The following is a 17,427-nucleotide window of genomic DNA, read 5'->3' as shown; positions in this document are numbered from 1 at the left end:
CGTTTAAAGGTTGACGTAATTGACGTAAGATATTTGACGTTTCTCTCAGTCCATAGGCGTCCACGAATTTTTTTTTTGGGGGCAGGCAACCCGAAAAGCGCCGTCCTTAACGTCTTAAGTTTTGTTATGTGAAGTCAGTGGTCGGTAAATTGCGGCTCCAGAGCCGCCTGTGGCTCTTTGGCTCCTTAAGTGCGGCTCTGGCACAAATATTTATTAAGTATGAAATTTAGTTGTATTTAGTGTAATAAAAGTTTAGTAAACAAGCAGATTTGGCTCCCAATTTTTTTTTAAATTGTTGTAATGTTCATATTTAGCTCTTTGGCTAATAAATTTGCCGATCACTGTGTTAAGTTATGTAATAATTTTTAGATGGCTCTGCTATTACACTAGATATGAATTTAAATTATACTATCTGTATATTCGGTTGCATATGTGAATTGAGGGCGTGTACTTACTGACTAGGGCCTGTCCGTTCCTATTGGATCGCCTGTGTTCGGTGGGCAGATTTGTAGGGCGGGTTGCGCAACCGCGGCCGTGGATGTCTATCGGCTTCGCGAGGTTCTGTTGCAAACTACGTTCAATCATTATTTTCTTACAAATGTCTCTAAGAGTATTCGCGATCGTTCTAGCCGGCATATCGCATCTAAAAACGTGACACATATGCTTACGCGTCGTTCTATCTCTCGCTACGTATGCAAAATCCCTATACGAACAAAAATCGAAACAAATCAATAATCGATAACGACACACACACACACAACAAACAGTAGAATCATTTAGTTATTATCGTATATAAATAGTTTTAGAATGAACGAACAAACAAATCTAAATCCATCAATCCAGGATATAAACTTAATCAACAACTAATTAAATGTATGTGCATGCAAACGTGAGGATAAAATACACTAAATCTTAAGATTACAACGTGCAAGGTGATGTTTTCTGATCATAAACTATTGCACTATTCTATTTGATATTAATTGATTAGGTTCTGTTGAAGCGAGTGCAAAATAATAGTAATAAAGTAAACATGCCAACGTAAAAGTAATATAAAAGAATATTTTTTTTATAAATATATGAAGGAATTCTATTTCGTATCAATTTTTTTTTATGGTAATAATAAAGGATCTAAATCGAAATTGCAGATGTGAAATGATCGAGACTACTGAATTTAATTAGTGAAGAATGAGTGAACTGTAAATAGTAAATGGAAATAGTAGAAATGTAGAAAAACAGAAAACAACTCGCATGCGGATTATCACTTAGTTAGAGGTTTAGTATACGTTAGTAACGTTCTGTAAAGAGTGAAGATAGAATTACCTTTCCCTGGTGAGTTTCCCAAAAACAAATGCAAAAGACAAAGAAACAAAAAAAACGAAATCTGTTAATCTCATGTATCCAAGGGAAACGGTAGAAAAAGAGAAGTCGGACGAAACAAAACACAAAACCGTACCAACACACAATGAGTGTAAAAGAGAAAGAGAAATAATAACATTTAAAAAAAAAATATAAAAATAAAACGATAATAGCGCACACAACGTAAAATAAAGTTTAAAAAAAAAAGACTGTAGCTATGTTCCATGTACATCGGAAGCGATCTTTGTAGATGGAAAGTTTTTTTTTATATAGTCTTTAGAGTTTGATTGTTGTAATGATTCTTGTAATTTCTTAAAATTGGGTATGTTTAAATGGATTCTTTCTTCTACAGTGATGGCTTCGAATAGAATTTGTGTGCGCCACACAAATCTAAGTATGATTAGTGTTTTCTTCTGTCGTAATAAAAAAAAATTAAATTTTCGGGGTAATGTTTTTTTTGTTGGTTATTTTTGTTGTTGTTGTTGTTTGGAGAAGTTGAAATTACCTTCCGTTATCCCTGCCGACACCCCAGACGCGTATAGTGTGTATCGGCTGTGTGTTTAGGACGGTCAGGTTCTCAGGATCGATGAGCTTGAGGGCGCCCTCATCCAAGTCCATGAATAAATCTTTTCCCTGTACAAAGGAATTTAGTTATTTATTTTTTTTTTAAGATCATTTTGAAAGAATGTAGCATTACGTCGCCCCATCTTCCGACGACGTCCAGCAGATCGTTCCTCCCCAACGACAGATCCACGATGCATTTGTTGACGGCTTTGCTGCTTCTCTCTGGCGTCAGATCCTCCTCGGCGATCTCGACCCAACCCAGCGATCGCACGGCGAATCTGATTGGCCGCTCTTTGGATTCGGGCTCCGCCCTTGCAGGATAGCTCCTCCTCCTGAAAAAAAAAACAATCGACAATCAACCAATCATCGAGATCATCTATCATAAGCATCATACTTGAATGCCACGTCTTCTTTCTTCTTGCGCTCCTCGAACTCGGCGTCCAAGGCGGAACTGGTGCTGCTCCTCGTCACCGAGCTCGTAATGCTCTCGAATTTCTGCAGGAGGCTGTCCGTCTCCTTGCCAAAGTCCCCGTTCTTCAGATCCTTCAAATTCTCGCACGGCATTTCCGGTAATTCGCGCTGTATAGTTCCGCTCTTGATGTGCCAATAGTAAGGACCATCGTTGTCTGCACACGAAAACAAAAATTAAATAACAAAAAATCATTTCATTTACTTTACTTTACAACCTTCGTGCTTTTCCCAACCCGGAGGAAGATCTGTTTCATCGCTGCGCTCCTTATCCGGCGACGATGATACGATGTCCTGCGATGAGGACTTCTGTCTCCTCTTCACTGGGATCGCATAAAGATCGTTGTTGAGTTCTCCCGGGATGTGAGGGATGTCCGCGTTGTCATCGTTATCCCTGTTGTCTTTAATATGCTTTATGGATTTTTCGCAAACGCTGCAAGCAACAAGAAAACGACGAATATTAGAGACGTTTCCATTACGCTTTTTCAAAATATTCAACAAATCGTTTATATGTGTTTTCAATCCTAAAGTCTACAAGAAAGTTGCTTCGCTCGTCGTACAGATATACTTCTATTACAACTAGAAATGATGCATCTTACGTACTTGGATTGATCTTTGGTGATTGCTTTGCTATCCACCATAGAATTTCCATTGCTCTCAAAGCCCCTAGAACATCACTTGCATTATTATCCACTGCGTCTAATTTCGACATAATCTAAGTCTTCTCCATATTCACATCATTCAAACAATAAATATAGATTTTTTTTTAATCGACACGAATGAAACTGTTTTCAAATATCTCAGCAGATGTCTCTCACCGTATTTTTCTTTAAATTCGAACAAATGCAACCGTTGCACCTTAATTCTGGCAAATAATAAAATCTCCATGATGTTTACATAATAGATGCCAGTGAATGGATAACGGACTGCAAAATAAGGCATATGGGTTTCCTAGATCACCGTAAGCTTTTATTATAGGCAACACTATAAACTTGATTTGAATAGAATTATTTCCTGCTTAATAACATTCCCATTTAGACGCTATTGCTGTGTAATAAAATACAGTAATTATTATGTTTTTACAATGTCTGCTTTATACAAATGCAAGTTTAATTCTATTTGACTTTTAAGTAATTCGAATTTGACACTTTGGGTAGGCGACACACTAAACAAAAAAATGTTTATTTTTTATAGGCAACAATTTGAGAAAGCGCCATCTGCATGATATAAGTTCCGTTTACAGACCAAAAAAAAAACTGATGAATAATTATAAGATTTCGCAATAATTATACGTTGGGTCGCAGAAAACGATGATCGCATAAATTGAAACAGTTTCGTGCTGCCGAACGCTAATTACATACTTTCGCCGCTCGAGTACTCTTAATGTCCATGTTTTTGAAAGAGTTTACCTATCAATTTCCATACAAATAATCGTATTATATTGTACCGTACGTGAAATTGATGTTGTTATTCACGTTATGTCCACCGTGCGTTTGTAAATCAAATGTGATTGCTTCTTTTTTTTTTTGGGAAGATTCGAGATTAATTTTTGATTTGTTTGTGGCTTCGGGGTTATTTCATACATACGAGACTACATATAAGGTGTGTGTGTGTATCTGATCAGAATTGAGCGCTTCCACGGAATGAGGTCTGATCGAGATTGATTTCGGATCGGATAGCGGAGGAATTGGTTGGGTATAGGAAACCCACTCACGGTCAGCTATGTTTATGAAATGAGCCGCCGGAATAGCCCTTTCCTTTTATTTTCCTTCACCTTCTGAAGATGATGAAAAGAAGATGAGGAATAAGAAGGTGATGAATGTATTGTAACGGTTGCAGCGACACGAGGAGTTGGGGGGATGGACGATCAATAGCGCCCAACCATATGGCCCGGAAAACTGGGCTTGAATACCGATGGACGGAATAAATGGATGGTTGCAGAAGTTCGGGGTGCGCACACACACACACACACAACAAAACAGACTTTATAAACGAATTCCCGTCCGGAATTTCGCATTAAAACGGAATTGGCAGACTGGAGAGAAGCAGAAGGAAAAGCACGTAAAAGTGCACGCTTCTATTCTGTTTTTTTTTGTTTGTTGTTGTTTTGTTTTAAACAAACTATGAGAGGAATGAAGTTAGCGAGAAAAAGAAGAAAGAAGCAGGAGCAGCAGCAGCAATGGACGTGGGCAATAACCGCGTGTTAAATTTAACCGGCAGAGTTATTGCCGAATTCTGAGACCGGGGAATGGAAATAATACGGTGTAGAATGGCATCCTCCTCTTCTTTTCGGTTACATCCACGGAACGAGTGGAAAGCGTGGGCTTATTACACTGAAAACTCGTTTAAAGTTTACTCTTTACCTCCTGCTCCTCTTCATCTCATTTTTTTTTTCCTTCTTTTCTGTTTCTTGTTTAGTCATTCTCCGAGGCGTTTGCTGCACATTGTGTTAATTATGTATCATTATCAACTTTGTATCATCCCCAGACGCGATTAAAACAGAAATATCTTTGACTTCATTTCATGATTCTGATTGTTAATCATAACTTCCCTTCGTCTGCTTTAGTATATCTACAATCATATCAATCGCTTTATTATTTCTATAAAAAATGAAATATTGTAAAAACGTCATCTTTCAATCGATATATGAACAAACAATTTTGATTGCAACTATATCTTGTGATCATCTATAAAATTACAATATTTTGCTTTTGAACAAATATAACAATATTGTATATTTCTGATGTAAATATCGATTAGATTTAGCGGAACAAAGGGCATTCGATATGAGATTGACTTTATCATTTCGGGGGCGGAAAAGGGCAATTGGCGACGTCCGCCGTCTCAACGGGCATCTAAATAAATGTTTTTTTTTGGGTGGATGGGGTGAATTGAGTGCGAGTGTCCATTCCGGATGTATGAGTGGGGGATAAATTTGCGATCGATTACGTAGAAACCAAATCTGGGCCATGTAAATACGAAGATCACCATAAGAGATAGCAAAACTTTGTTATTTTTTCCAATGGAACAAGGAGATTGCGTAAAGTGGAAGTCTCCCAAGGCGCAGCTCATTTAAAAATAAACGCGAAATATATAAAATACACACACGAATTCGTGTGTTTTAATAATTTAAAGTACATAAACATAATCAGATTTGAAAGAAAATATTTAAATGTCAAATATTAAACGTCATAAATGACATTTTAAATGTCATCTATATTGTTGATAAATGAAATGTCAAATTGGACGTTTAATTATTTTCATTATATTTATCTGTCAGAATTAAAACCTGAAATAATGTTCTGCTTTCGACGTATCAAGATTTGACGTTTGATGAATGTCAAATTTATTGACTTTTCTTATTTTCTCATTTTTTTTTTGTTTTCTCTGCGTGAATTGAATGATAGAGAGTTGGACGCATTACCTCCTGTTGTCCGTGTAATTCGAAGAGTCCAGGTTGTGTTGTGTGACTGGTCCTGTGGTGATGTCGACGCCCATGGAACCGATGTCGAGGGCGGCGTACGTCTTCCTGTTCGGACCGGAGGATAGAGGTGGCGGCACCTTGTGACCCATGTTGCAGATGTCGTCCAGCTCGTGGTAAAGGTCCTCGTAGATCTCGTCCGTGTTCGAGTTGAGGGCATCGTCCAGACGGGCCGGATCTAAATGGTAGTTCGGATTCTCGTAGCTGAGAAGCCCATTCTCTGAAAAGAAAAAAAAAACAAACAGGCTCAATCAGTTCATCTAAAACTCGACGTTCATCTTGAAGTTTCGCGAAAAGAAAACAAAGACTTATGTCTGTCTTTGTGGATTGATAGAAAAAGTAAACGTGATTCACGAAGTTCCGACAACTTCGCAAAGTCAAACACTGCGCGAACGCAAATTCAATTACTGCCAGACGTCCGGTCTCCTGCAGGAGGGACGCACTCTTTAACTTTCCTGAAATGCTTGTATAAACAGACTTTGAATGCATTCAATGTTGACAATACAGTAAAACGTTCGTCATTCAAAACAATTAATGCTTTTTTTTAAATAATTTAAAAACATTTGTAGGTTAAATAAAATTTGACATATGTCATTTTAAAATATTGACACCCGTCAATCCGATGCATTTGACATACATAATAAATGGTAGTTAGTGTATGTTTTTTAACGAAATTTATGGAATGAGAAATATGGAAAGTTCCAACAGTTTTCGTGTAAATATTTGAAAATGGGTAGGTATGAAATGATAAAATTGCAAGTCAGGTGAGAACGGATTTGGACTAGAAAATTTGAATACAATAACGTCAAATGGAAATCGCGCACCGAGCGAGTATGACAAACAAAAAAAAATAAACATATGCGTTGCGACTGCTTTATTTATCGTGTGTCCGTGCGTGTGCACTTCATTTTCAATTGTTGTTCGCTGTAGCCGTGTGTTTGATTCGTTGCTGTTTTGTTTATGAACCGGAAATAATGCAATTACTCACGACCGGTTTTTCGGTTCAAGATCAGCTCCGCTTTTTTTTTCTCTCTGCGTGTGTGTGTGTGTGTACATGTTACGACACGTCGCATATAAATTCCATCTGTTATTATACTCGTTCTATTTTCTTTTTTATTTCGCTTTGTTCACTTCAATGTACACGTTGTTGCGTTTCATTTGCGTTACGTTACGTACTCTTCTCCCGAAATCAACGATGCGTTCAGAACGATCATCGAAACAAAACACACACACACAACAAACAAACTCAAGGACTCTGAATCCTTTCGATTCAATGCAGATGGGAAACAGTTTTCAGCCGGAAATCAATGATGCGACCATCCGAATTTCCAAACCTTTTCGCTTAATTATTACATCTGTATTGACACACTTCTTTTCTACAAAAAAAAAATATGTAATAGATTCGAATCTCATCTGCGGATTCATTGAGAAACGCAATGGGAAGTACAACAATAACGATCAGCGGCGTCTTTGATTGTTTAATTAGTTTACGTAACTATGGAAACATTTTCTTAATCAAATTTTTACAGATATTTTTAGAAATTTATTTTTTTACAAATATTGAAAACATGTATAAATTCTTTATATTTTATAATCAGTTATCGTAGATAATTTTTCATTTAAAACAATGATAGAGAAATGAATTAAACTTTAGTATTATAATGAATTTGAATCAGAAAATGTACTTGTATTAAAAAAAAATAGCGTTATATAGACTTTCAATACGGAATTTCAAGAGTATCAATTTCATCTGATAAATTGGAAATGTGTTTTTGATATAAATTTATGTGTTTGTGTAATTTTATGGATGTTTGCGAATGAGTATTCGTTTGTTCATGGTTGTTTATTTGCAGCGGAGAAACGAACAGGAAATAATTCAGGGAAACAATAATTACATTAGGAAGGACGAGAGGGTGGCGCCCTCTCGTCCTCCCACGATGCGAACGAACGGTGAACGACGGCGCAATTTCCAAATGGAACCGTATCGTTCCCAAGGCAACACTATTAGTTCGCCAAAGTTGCACAATTTTGCACTCGCAAAACAGGGGAGGCGAAGAGCACGAATCCCAGAGCTCTTTTATTCCAGCCACCACCCCTACAAACATCCACCTAATGCACACATCCGGTCAGACCGGAAATAAATATGTATATATATTTAAATATACACGAAGACATAGAAATTGCGTTAGGGGTCGATGAATTCTGGAAGAAATACGTAGATGCTAAATAATAATGGGAAAAAGTGCATTAGTAGGCATGAAAGGAGTTTGCATTAATTCGGTGTCGAAGCCCATGAGATCATCTCAGACGGCGTGATGTCATCACGTCTCTATGGCAACATTAAAAATAGTAAAATCGAGAATCTGGGAACGCGCGCTGCTGCTTCGTCGATTGATCAAACAGCGGGATTGTTCATTCCTGCGACCCAGAATGCTAAAACTCTGTCAAAACGGCTTAATCAAAAGCGCATTACGCAATGCAGGGTTATCCATGGTAAACTGTTGGGGGAAGGATGCCGCATCTCCATAATTTCGCAATTACCGCGTTTTCGGATGGGACACGAAAACAATGCGCGCACTGCGATTACACTTAATTTCATTGCCTCACATTACGCAGTAAACGCGCTCTTTTCAATTGCCGTTTCAGGAATTTCCTATTCGCTTCAGTGACACCGCCTTTCCGCAGTGCGACATCTACATTCGATTCATGGAACCCAAAATAAGACAGTTTAATCATAACAAAAAAAAATGATGATAGTAACCACAAACAATCTGATACGAAGGTTGTAAGTTCGAAACTCAAATAAAAATGTGATTATATAATATAAGCACCATTTTCAATCGTAATACCAAAAATTAATAGAAAAAATTATATGATTCAAATTCATTTTAGTCGTACGCCATCTACATTTATCAATTAGAATCAGGATGACAGTAATACAAAATAATTAGTTTCTTTTTTTTTATGAAGTGCGATAATAAAATCTAACTTTTGTGCTTCAGAAGCGGTGAAAGGACGGACGAAAAAAAATATTAGGAATTAAGTGCGCAATTAATTTTTGGCCGAATTTAATTTGCGTAAGAGCGCCGAGTTAATTGTTTTGGCGTCGTTCGCCGAAAGTTTCTTTCGCGAGTCGAATGTTTATGGTTTCGCCCGGGCCCATTTAGAAATTATCGCGCACTTCCGGCCATCTCCTCGCCCCCCAAAAATTAATTGAATTTCATCTCCTCTCCCCCAACCCCAAACAAAAGTAGAAACAACAATGTCCGTCTCCGAAGAGATTGTTTTCATTAATTGTTGTCATAGTTACATTAGAAAAATACTGTTTATTTTAGTGTTCGTAAAAGAAATACTAGAATATTTCATAATTTAGATGTAATTATTAGTAAGTTCGTGTGTGTGTGATTCTCAAAGGAGGAGAGATCATCAAAAGCTTCGACAACGTGCATTAACATATTAATATCGATGTTCTTCGTCTGCGCCGACGATACGTGACCGAATTACCAATTTCCATCAACTACAATCCTTGCATACGATTAAAATCCGCACATGAAAGAAAGAAAGAAATGAGTTTACGATGCAAATCACTTTCTTCTTTGTAAATAGTATGCACACTTTCGCGACTTTCTACGTCGAACGGATCGGACGGGATTAGCTAAAGCAATAAAGGATTAAAGGGTGCAGTGAAACAAAAGAAGATGAAGAAAACAATTGCTTGTAACGTTGCTAAGGAAGGTGTAGGTAGTAATCCTTGCGAGGGATTTATTAAGTAATAGAGGTTGTGTGTAAGTGCCGTTTGAGATGGCTGGCGCCACCTTAAAACGACGCCGTAAAATTAGTTTTATTGCTTTAATTTAAGGATTAGCCCCCCTCCGGGAGCTTGGGCATTAAAACCTCCCGCGGAACGTTAAATTTATCGCTGCCCGTCGTCTTTGGTCGCTCTTGCAACGCAAACTAACACCTTTTCCTATAGAATTCGAGCGAAAACAAAACGAAAAGAAAAACACAACGATAAATATAGGTTTGTTTACTCTGTTGCCTAGGATATGCTTCGATTGGACATCTGACAGATTTACGTTTATGTTTACGTAAGGAACATGACTCATCGCTGCAGCCAGAAATTAAAAATCAGCTCATCAGAGCTGAAAGGACTTTCGTTTGTAAAAATAGTTACAGATAACTATAATCATCTCATTTCAACTATTTGAAATATGAAAATTTGACATCTGTCACCAATTGTTTTGCATAAACGTCATTTTGTTATTTTGTCAAATAGTTGAGTGAAAATGAATCCACGTTAATTCGTTTAAGGTGAAATTGGATTACATAAAAAAAAATGAAGTTCAAATGAGAAGAGGGGCGTACAAAAATACGAACAAAATAAAACGAGCAATTCCCTACAGTTTTAATACCATGGGTTTCCCCACTCACGGCTAATCCCATTACGTGTGCCCCGAAGGGGGGGATTGATTGGATTACGTTCGATATCATTCCGTGCATTCCCGAAAGCGATTTATAATAATAATGGACGTCGGACGAACAAGAGTTTTCATCTCTACGCAAAAGTTTTCCCTTCCCGCTAATTAGATTTGTGTCCGTCTCCGGATCCGCGATAAACAGTGCAATTAGCGGGAGAACGGCACCGCGGGGAGCATTACCCAAACTCGAGCCCTTTCCCCCCGGCTCTTCATACACCGAGCTTCTGGAATTATTAAATTCTATCCTCCTTCCCCCCATCCGCGGAATTATGTGGATCGCATGACATTGTCTCTGTATGTGCACTCACTTTCTCGCCTCATCCCCCCACTGTTTTCCCCAGTAACTTTTAACCAAATTACCCCCTCATAAAATTGATACACGACGTGCATTCTACCTCCTTAACTTTATTACCTTCCCCCCGTTCGCCCGTGCATCGCAATTTCGAGCTTAATTTGCTGCTGCTGCTGCTTTATTAGTGCGCTGCGGTTGGCAACACGTGTCGACTTCCTACCTCGATAAACAGCATCTCAAATTTGATCTTCTTCAATTTATCACCAATACAGAATCCGAATCTCTGAATCCATTAAATAAACGTCAGCAATAAACATTGCTTAGCAACCACTGAATACAAAGTTGGTATCTATTTCTTGACAAGTGACAGCTGTCACATTTGAAAAACCATGCAAAATATTAATAATATTGTAAATTCATTCACTAATAACCATCCTTTATTACATTTTGAAATACTATGTTTTTTTAAATATTTGGCTATTATATAAACAAATTAATCAGAAATATGATTTGTCGGTTACGCAAAAACGGATCCGTCTTTCGAAACGCGCCTTCTTGTTTCAAGGATGTCCATCCGCAGTCATTGAATTTTAACGATCGTGAACTCATTTCAATTGAACGAAAGAACAGACAGAAGCAGCAACAAAAACAACAACAACAAAAAGCAAGTAAACTTTTAACGAAAATTGTGTCAATCGTTTTCATTTATCAGAAATTTTCATATTTACTTAATTAATTTGAGCGAAATCGCAACGATATCTAATAATATATTTCCATGGCAACGTTTAAGTCATTCGAAACGACTAATGCAGTGGGCGTTTCTTTTCAATTGTTTCTCGTCGCTGTAAAAACAAATGAAATCGAATGTGGTGTGTCTATTAAAGGCTCGTGTATTGAACCGAACCGAAGAAACGTGCGCATATTATGAGAGAACAAAATAATGGAAAACAAAATGAAATTATTTTTTTTGAAATAATAAAGACTTTGTTTACTAAAATTTTAGAAGACTTTCGTATAATCGTCTCCAATCTACATTTGCTGTAATTCGATGAACGCCTTGGATCTAATTATACTCGACTTTAATATGTTTCATTGAAATGGTTCATTCTCTTGACCGCAATTACATAGAGAGAAGAAATGGAACCTTCGTTCAATGATTAATATTAAAAGAAAAAACTGAACTTTAAGCTGTTATGAAACTTTTGACAGCTGCACTTTCAACTGTCAAGTCATTTTTGATAGATGTCAATCACAGGTAACTTTAAAGTGAGTAAATTAACAAGCGTTGCTAAGCAATGATGAATTAACGAGGAAGCAAACTCTTGCATACTCAACAATGTAAATGGCTTATTAATGTCGAAGAATAATAAAGTAGTTAAACATATGAAAAAAAAACAATTGTTAACTTTTAGTTACTATGGATATGCTGAGGTAACAGAAGTTGCGTGTGTAATAGTACAACCCTTTCCCCGAATATTTAATGGTATCGATGTTCGATTAAATATTTGTACTTGTTCGAAACGATAATTAGACTGCATGAAAAATATATATATTTAAATAAAAAAAAAGTGGTGGAAAGGAAAACTGTAGGATAAGAATACAGGGAGTAATATAGTGAAGCCAATTTCGTTTCTCCGAAGCCAATAAAATAAATATTTAGAAGGATGTGTGGGGTGCGAGAAGGTTGGTTGGAAACACGACGTGCAGACAACAACAAAATCAATTTCGCCACAACCGAAGTGAGTGTAGGAGGTGGTGGTGGTGGAAGAGACGAAGGGATGTTGGAAGAGAGGGTGAATAGGAAGAAGGAAGAACGGAGAGAGCGCACTCATATACATTTCGTGTAATTCTAATGTCGAATCGATCGGTGGATGGGTACAAAAGAGAAAAATTCTTGATCAAAATTTTCCTACTTGATATTTTATGTGCTTGTTATTTCAGCAGTAGTTGAAATATACAATTTGACTCAATTGATTCTGTATAGATTTCATATTTCAACTTAATATTTATGAAAAATATTAGTAATTTTGTTAAAAACCAACAGATTTAAAAAAAAAATCAAATTTGAGGTATTTTTTTGTTTAGAAACTAAGTCAATTAATAATGTATTTTCATTTGTTTAATTGAAATAATTTGCATATTAATGAAAATATTCAATATTTTTTATGTGCTTATTTGATAAATTAATTGAAAAATTAAAAAAAAAATATTGAAAAATTTACTCATTATGATTGCAAAAATTAGTTATATCAGATAATCTCTTGAAAATTTAATATTCTAATAATAAAAGTAGTAGAAATGATATTGTTGTTTATATCATCACGTGAAAATGCAATATAAAAAGATTGACAGGTTTACTAGGTCCATATGTCACTGTTGCTGAAAAAAAAAGAACGTCCCCTAGTTTCATCGATTGTTTCAGCTGATGTCTTTGTTTTTTCCTAAGCCTTGCAGATGTAAAGATGTTCGGCTTTAATTATGTTTTGATGGGGTTTCTCTATGATTCGACGTTCGATTTCGACTTACTGTTGGCGGAGACCCTATGGTAAACCATGGTGATGATCTTAAAGAATCCAACGAATAGGTAGACGAACCGTCAGATTGAAAACATTGTCCTCCACCAAACACCGGTGTCCTCGTCTGCTCTACGTTACGGCACGCTCACACACACACACAAAAGCACGCACACACTCACTGAAACTCCCCGAGTCCGAATCGATACAGAATATCGTCCTCTGACTCACCAGAATCGGAATGTCTGCAGCTATGTGTTGCGAATGCACGCACGCAGCGGAGAGCAAGTGCATCAATTGGTGGAGGAAGAGGAGGATGCGATCAATTCGGATGATCAAAGGTGGATAAACAAGTGGATATGATGATGGTATAGGTGTGTGTATTCGTTGCGAAGAGGACGAGCGCACACTGAACACAGCGTGAGCGCGTGCGATGTTTCGAGGATGAAGAGGTCTTGGTTAGTGTGGGAGAGAGCGCGCCTGACGGACCGGGCCGAAGTTCGAGTATGACTAAGCGCCGGCGGCAGCGGCGGTGTAGGAGACGGTGGCGGTGTGTAAAAGGAGGAGGAGGAGGAGGCGGCGGCGGCGGCAGCGGCCCCCACAGTCTGGATAATAAACATGCACCAACGGCGGCCGAGGGGGACCCCACCATCACCGACCAATCGCGACGCTCTGACGTCATTCGAATCACACCTCCGCAAGAAGAACCCCTCCGTCGTGCAGCAGTTAGTTTTGTTACCAGATGGAATTCCTTCCTCACATTTACATAATAATATAAACACACTCGACACACCCAAACCGAAGAGACCATATCACAAGAAAATCAAACTTCTTCACTAGAAACTATATCCAATTATTACGCAATCATTTCACTACAATTACAAGTAAACAATATTTCTGTTCGTAAATATTTGAGTTACGAACTGAAGGAAAAGCAATTCGTGCTTCGAAAACGTAGTGAAATATTGAAACAGAGATTTTAATTAATAAAAGTTACAATTTTTAATTGGAAAAAAGTGCTTTTTTAAATCCATAATAAACTCTCTATTATATTAATAGTAACGATAATTTATTCGATGTTCCACAAATTATACATTAATAATTATTATGCTTGGAGAAAGGATGAAAGTTGTTGAATATTTATAATTAAGTTTTGCTCTTTGGCTGCAGAAAGTAAACAAAACAAACAACATTGACATATAATTAATAACAAGAGATTCTCAACGTGCACGTGATGGTTCGTGTTCAATTTGCAAAATCAAATAATTAAAAATAAATGATATTAGAAAAAGTTAAGCAAAATGCTAATTTCAATTGAAGATCGAAAGAAAAGTTTTTACAATTCAAATGAAGAAATGTCAATTTAGTTAAATGTCAAAAACTGACAGCAATTGGAATAAGGTTAATGCAACCTGTCAAATCATAAATTGTTTGTTGAATAAATATTTCAATAGAATTATTATTAGTTGACAGTAAAACTCTCATAAGCGCAATATATTAAAACTTCTCACTTTACAGTTGGCAATTGTCCGCGTTTTCTAGCTAATTACACGCGATAAAAAGTTGGCTTTTTAATTGCCCGCCCGGTCTTCTCGTTTGTTTGTTTTTTTTTCTCTTCACACTCGTCGGACGGAAAGGAAACGCGCAATTTATTAATTAAGAATCGCGTTCTCCGATGCCCAATTAAGCCTGCACTCGTTAATTTCTCTGCTTGCTGCTCACTTCATTCCAGACTCGCGCCGCGACCGAATCGGATCCGTTACATTCTTTCTTTTTCCCATTCTTCCTACAATTAAAGAAATAACATTTTCATTTTTTATTTCTTATATTCTCATTTTTCTTCCTTGCAACAAAAAAAATATTTTGAAAAGAAAAATTCATAATGAAGAGGATTTAATTTTGTTAATTAGGTTTTATTAATTGCATCCGTTTTGCTTCTATAATTGTTGATGCACGGAGAAGGTAAAAAAATATATCTATATAATTGCGTAAACCGTTTTAAGTGTGCTGAATAAATTATGACAAGTATCTGAATAGTTTTCAAGTAATTCAACCGTATATTCATAATTTGCAATTTACTTAATTTTAACCTATAAATTTAATATATGACATTTATGTTTATATAGTACCAACTTAATTTAGAACCCTAAAAATTAAATACACAAAAAAATAAGAAGATTCTTTCACTGAATAAAAATTCTTGTAACTAATTTAAGAATGATTTTTTAAGATATTTTGACACGTAATCATAACCAATAAAAAGGCTTTTGACAGATACACGTCAAATATTCAAAATACCAACATAATTATTAATAATGTAATAAAAAGAATCTCCATGTGAACGAAGCACTTCCAACCTGATCATGCCAATTTCAACATAATAAGAGAAAAAAAAACTGTATATCTTTGTATGTATTCAATAAATTATTATTAAAAAATAAAACAAATATGAATTAATATATTCACACAGGTCTTTCGACACGAACTAATTGCATTATTATATAATTCCATATAATTAAAACTAATGAAACATGGGATTCTTTAATTATTTGTTTCACCCGAACAACTTAATTAAATAACGCATTGTTGTGTATGAGGAACGAGTGTGCTGCGTGAGATTTTAGAAATGTCAAATATTGGCTTTTGTTTTTCGTTGTACGGTAGAAACTTGTGTAAATTGTGGAAATGGGATAAATGTATAAAAATAACAAAAAACACGCGCGCCCACCATCTGACACCGCTCTGTGTCAACACCTCTTCATATGTGTACATAATCATGTATGAAAAACCATAAAATTACTTTTGATAGAAATTGGTGTTACAACATAATGCGGCGTGAAGTATATAAAACTGGATTTAATTTGGGTAAAGAATGTTGCTCTTGCAATAAGAATGCAACGTGTGTTGCCTACGTTGATAAATAAGGTAACATTTCGAAGCTGTGTTTTATTTGTTTAGCAGATGTCGCTGCGTGCTTTTATTGATATTTCCGTTATAAACAAGAAAATCGCTCGGTGAATGCATTTTCTTCTATGGATTTTCAATTCGGGCGTTATTAAGGGAAAGCCCATTGCGTTAAATATAATTCATGTATAAAAGAAAATACGGAAGAGAACGTCTCGAGGGGGTTGAGATGGACGTTCCATTCTGAACATTTCCGGAGCTTTCGCCCTATTCGAAAGGGAGGGATCCCCTTCCTCTTATACGTTTCCCCTCGTGTCCTTCCGCAACCCCTCCCCCCCCAGGCGGCTCGTGTTATCTTCCCTAGTTAGGGTTCGTAGCCCCACTAACTTTTCCACGGCCAAGAAAGCCACCCCCCAGGACTGGACTTTCGCCTCGCAACTGCCGTACCCATAACAATGGAGAGGCGAGGAGAAGACAAGATAGGCGGCTACGGCGGGGGCGGTCAAGTGGCCCCTTCGGAACATAACATTATTATCGTAGAGCTCTCTTCCACCAACACACTTCTACTCTCTCTCTCTATCTCTCTGTTCCTACTAAGTCTACGACATGATTATTGCCCTTATCCGGTTCGCAGGCCATCAGAAAACCGAAAATTTCGAGCGTTACGTGATCGAACGAGAGACCCCACTTAAAATCCGCACTACATCCCATCAATTACTCCCACGGCACGTTCAGCAAACAAGTGGGAAAAGTCCGCCCCTGCAGGTGTTACAAATCCGATTAAGAAAAACTGCACTAAAGTCGAGAAATGCATCCGACGTTCTCGATACGTGAAAATTGTCGAAACACGAACTGCTAACATTCGCAACAAATATTGAAACACTTACAACGTGATTTTATAAATTACAACAAAAAAAAATGTGTTAACAATGAAATCAGGTATATATACGTATATGATTTATAGTTTAAATTCCCGGGGTAAATTACCCAAAATGGGGTAAAAATGATTTTTTTTTGGGTAATAGGGATTTTTTTTTAATTTCATCTTACCAAACTCAGAGAGCGGTTCTCTGACTACTTTTCAGATCTTGATGTACAAACTGTAAATTGGGCTGTAAATCCTTTTAAATGTGAAATTACTAACATACCAGAAGAACCTCCAGGTTTGGCAGAAGCAACTTCCATCCAATACTGTATTCAATTTGAGACCAAAGCAAATCTTGTCGTCTTTTTGGTTGTCAAAGGCTGCAAAGGCTTTCAAAATTACACATGAGAAGGCGGTAAAAAAATTGCTGCCATTTGCATCAACCTACCATTGTGAACAAGGCTTTTCCACTCTAATGAACATAAAAACGAAAAGCAGAAATCGAT

The 17,427-nt window shown here is 36.8% G+C and overlaps 1 protein-coding gene across 5 annotated transcripts in view; it reads right to left on the bottom strand.

Moving 5' to 3' along the window:
- Positions 1-152: 152 nt before the first annotated feature.
- Positions 153-17,427, bottom strand: part of LOC108559207 (amyloid beta A4 precursor protein-binding family B member 2-like) — a 37,151-nt gene continuing 19,876 nt past the window's right edge. For 2 of the 5 annotated variants that reach the window (XM_017916395.1, XM_017916394.1), the window contains exons 4-11: positions 5,813-6,089; positions 2,992-3,054; positions 2,607-2,821; positions 2,315-2,546; positions 2,054-2,252; positions 1,862-1,989; positions 1,321-1,326; positions 160-703 (exon numbers count right to left, since the gene is read on the bottom strand). In XM_017916395.1, the coding sequence (XP_017771884.1) occupies positions 409-703; positions 1,321-1,326; positions 1,862-1,989; positions 2,054-2,252; positions 2,315-2,546; positions 2,607-2,821; positions 2,992-3,054; positions 5,813-6,089 (1,415 nt within the window). In that variant the 3' untranslated portion in view covers positions 160-408. Of the gene's footprint in view, positions 704-1,320; positions 1,327-1,861; positions 1,990-2,053; positions 2,253-2,314; positions 2,547-2,606; positions 2,822-2,991; positions 3,055-5,812; positions 6,090-13,165; positions 13,682-17,427 lie in introns of those variants that run through there. The other 3 variants (XM_017916398.1, XM_017916397.1, XM_017916396.1) reach the window with 3 other exon arrangements.

Source organism: Nicrophorus vespilloides, unplaced genomic scaffold, assembly GCF_001412225.1.
Source record: "Nicrophorus vespilloides isolate i.1.1-1 unplaced genomic scaffold, Nicve_v1.0, whole genome shotgun sequence".
NCBI classification, from domain to species: domain Eukaryota; kingdom Metazoa; phylum Arthropoda; class Insecta; order Coleoptera; family Silphidae; genus Nicrophorus; species Nicrophorus vespilloides.
Note: the sequence above shows the minus strand (reverse complement) of the source record. Positions and strands in the feature narration are given on the sequence as shown.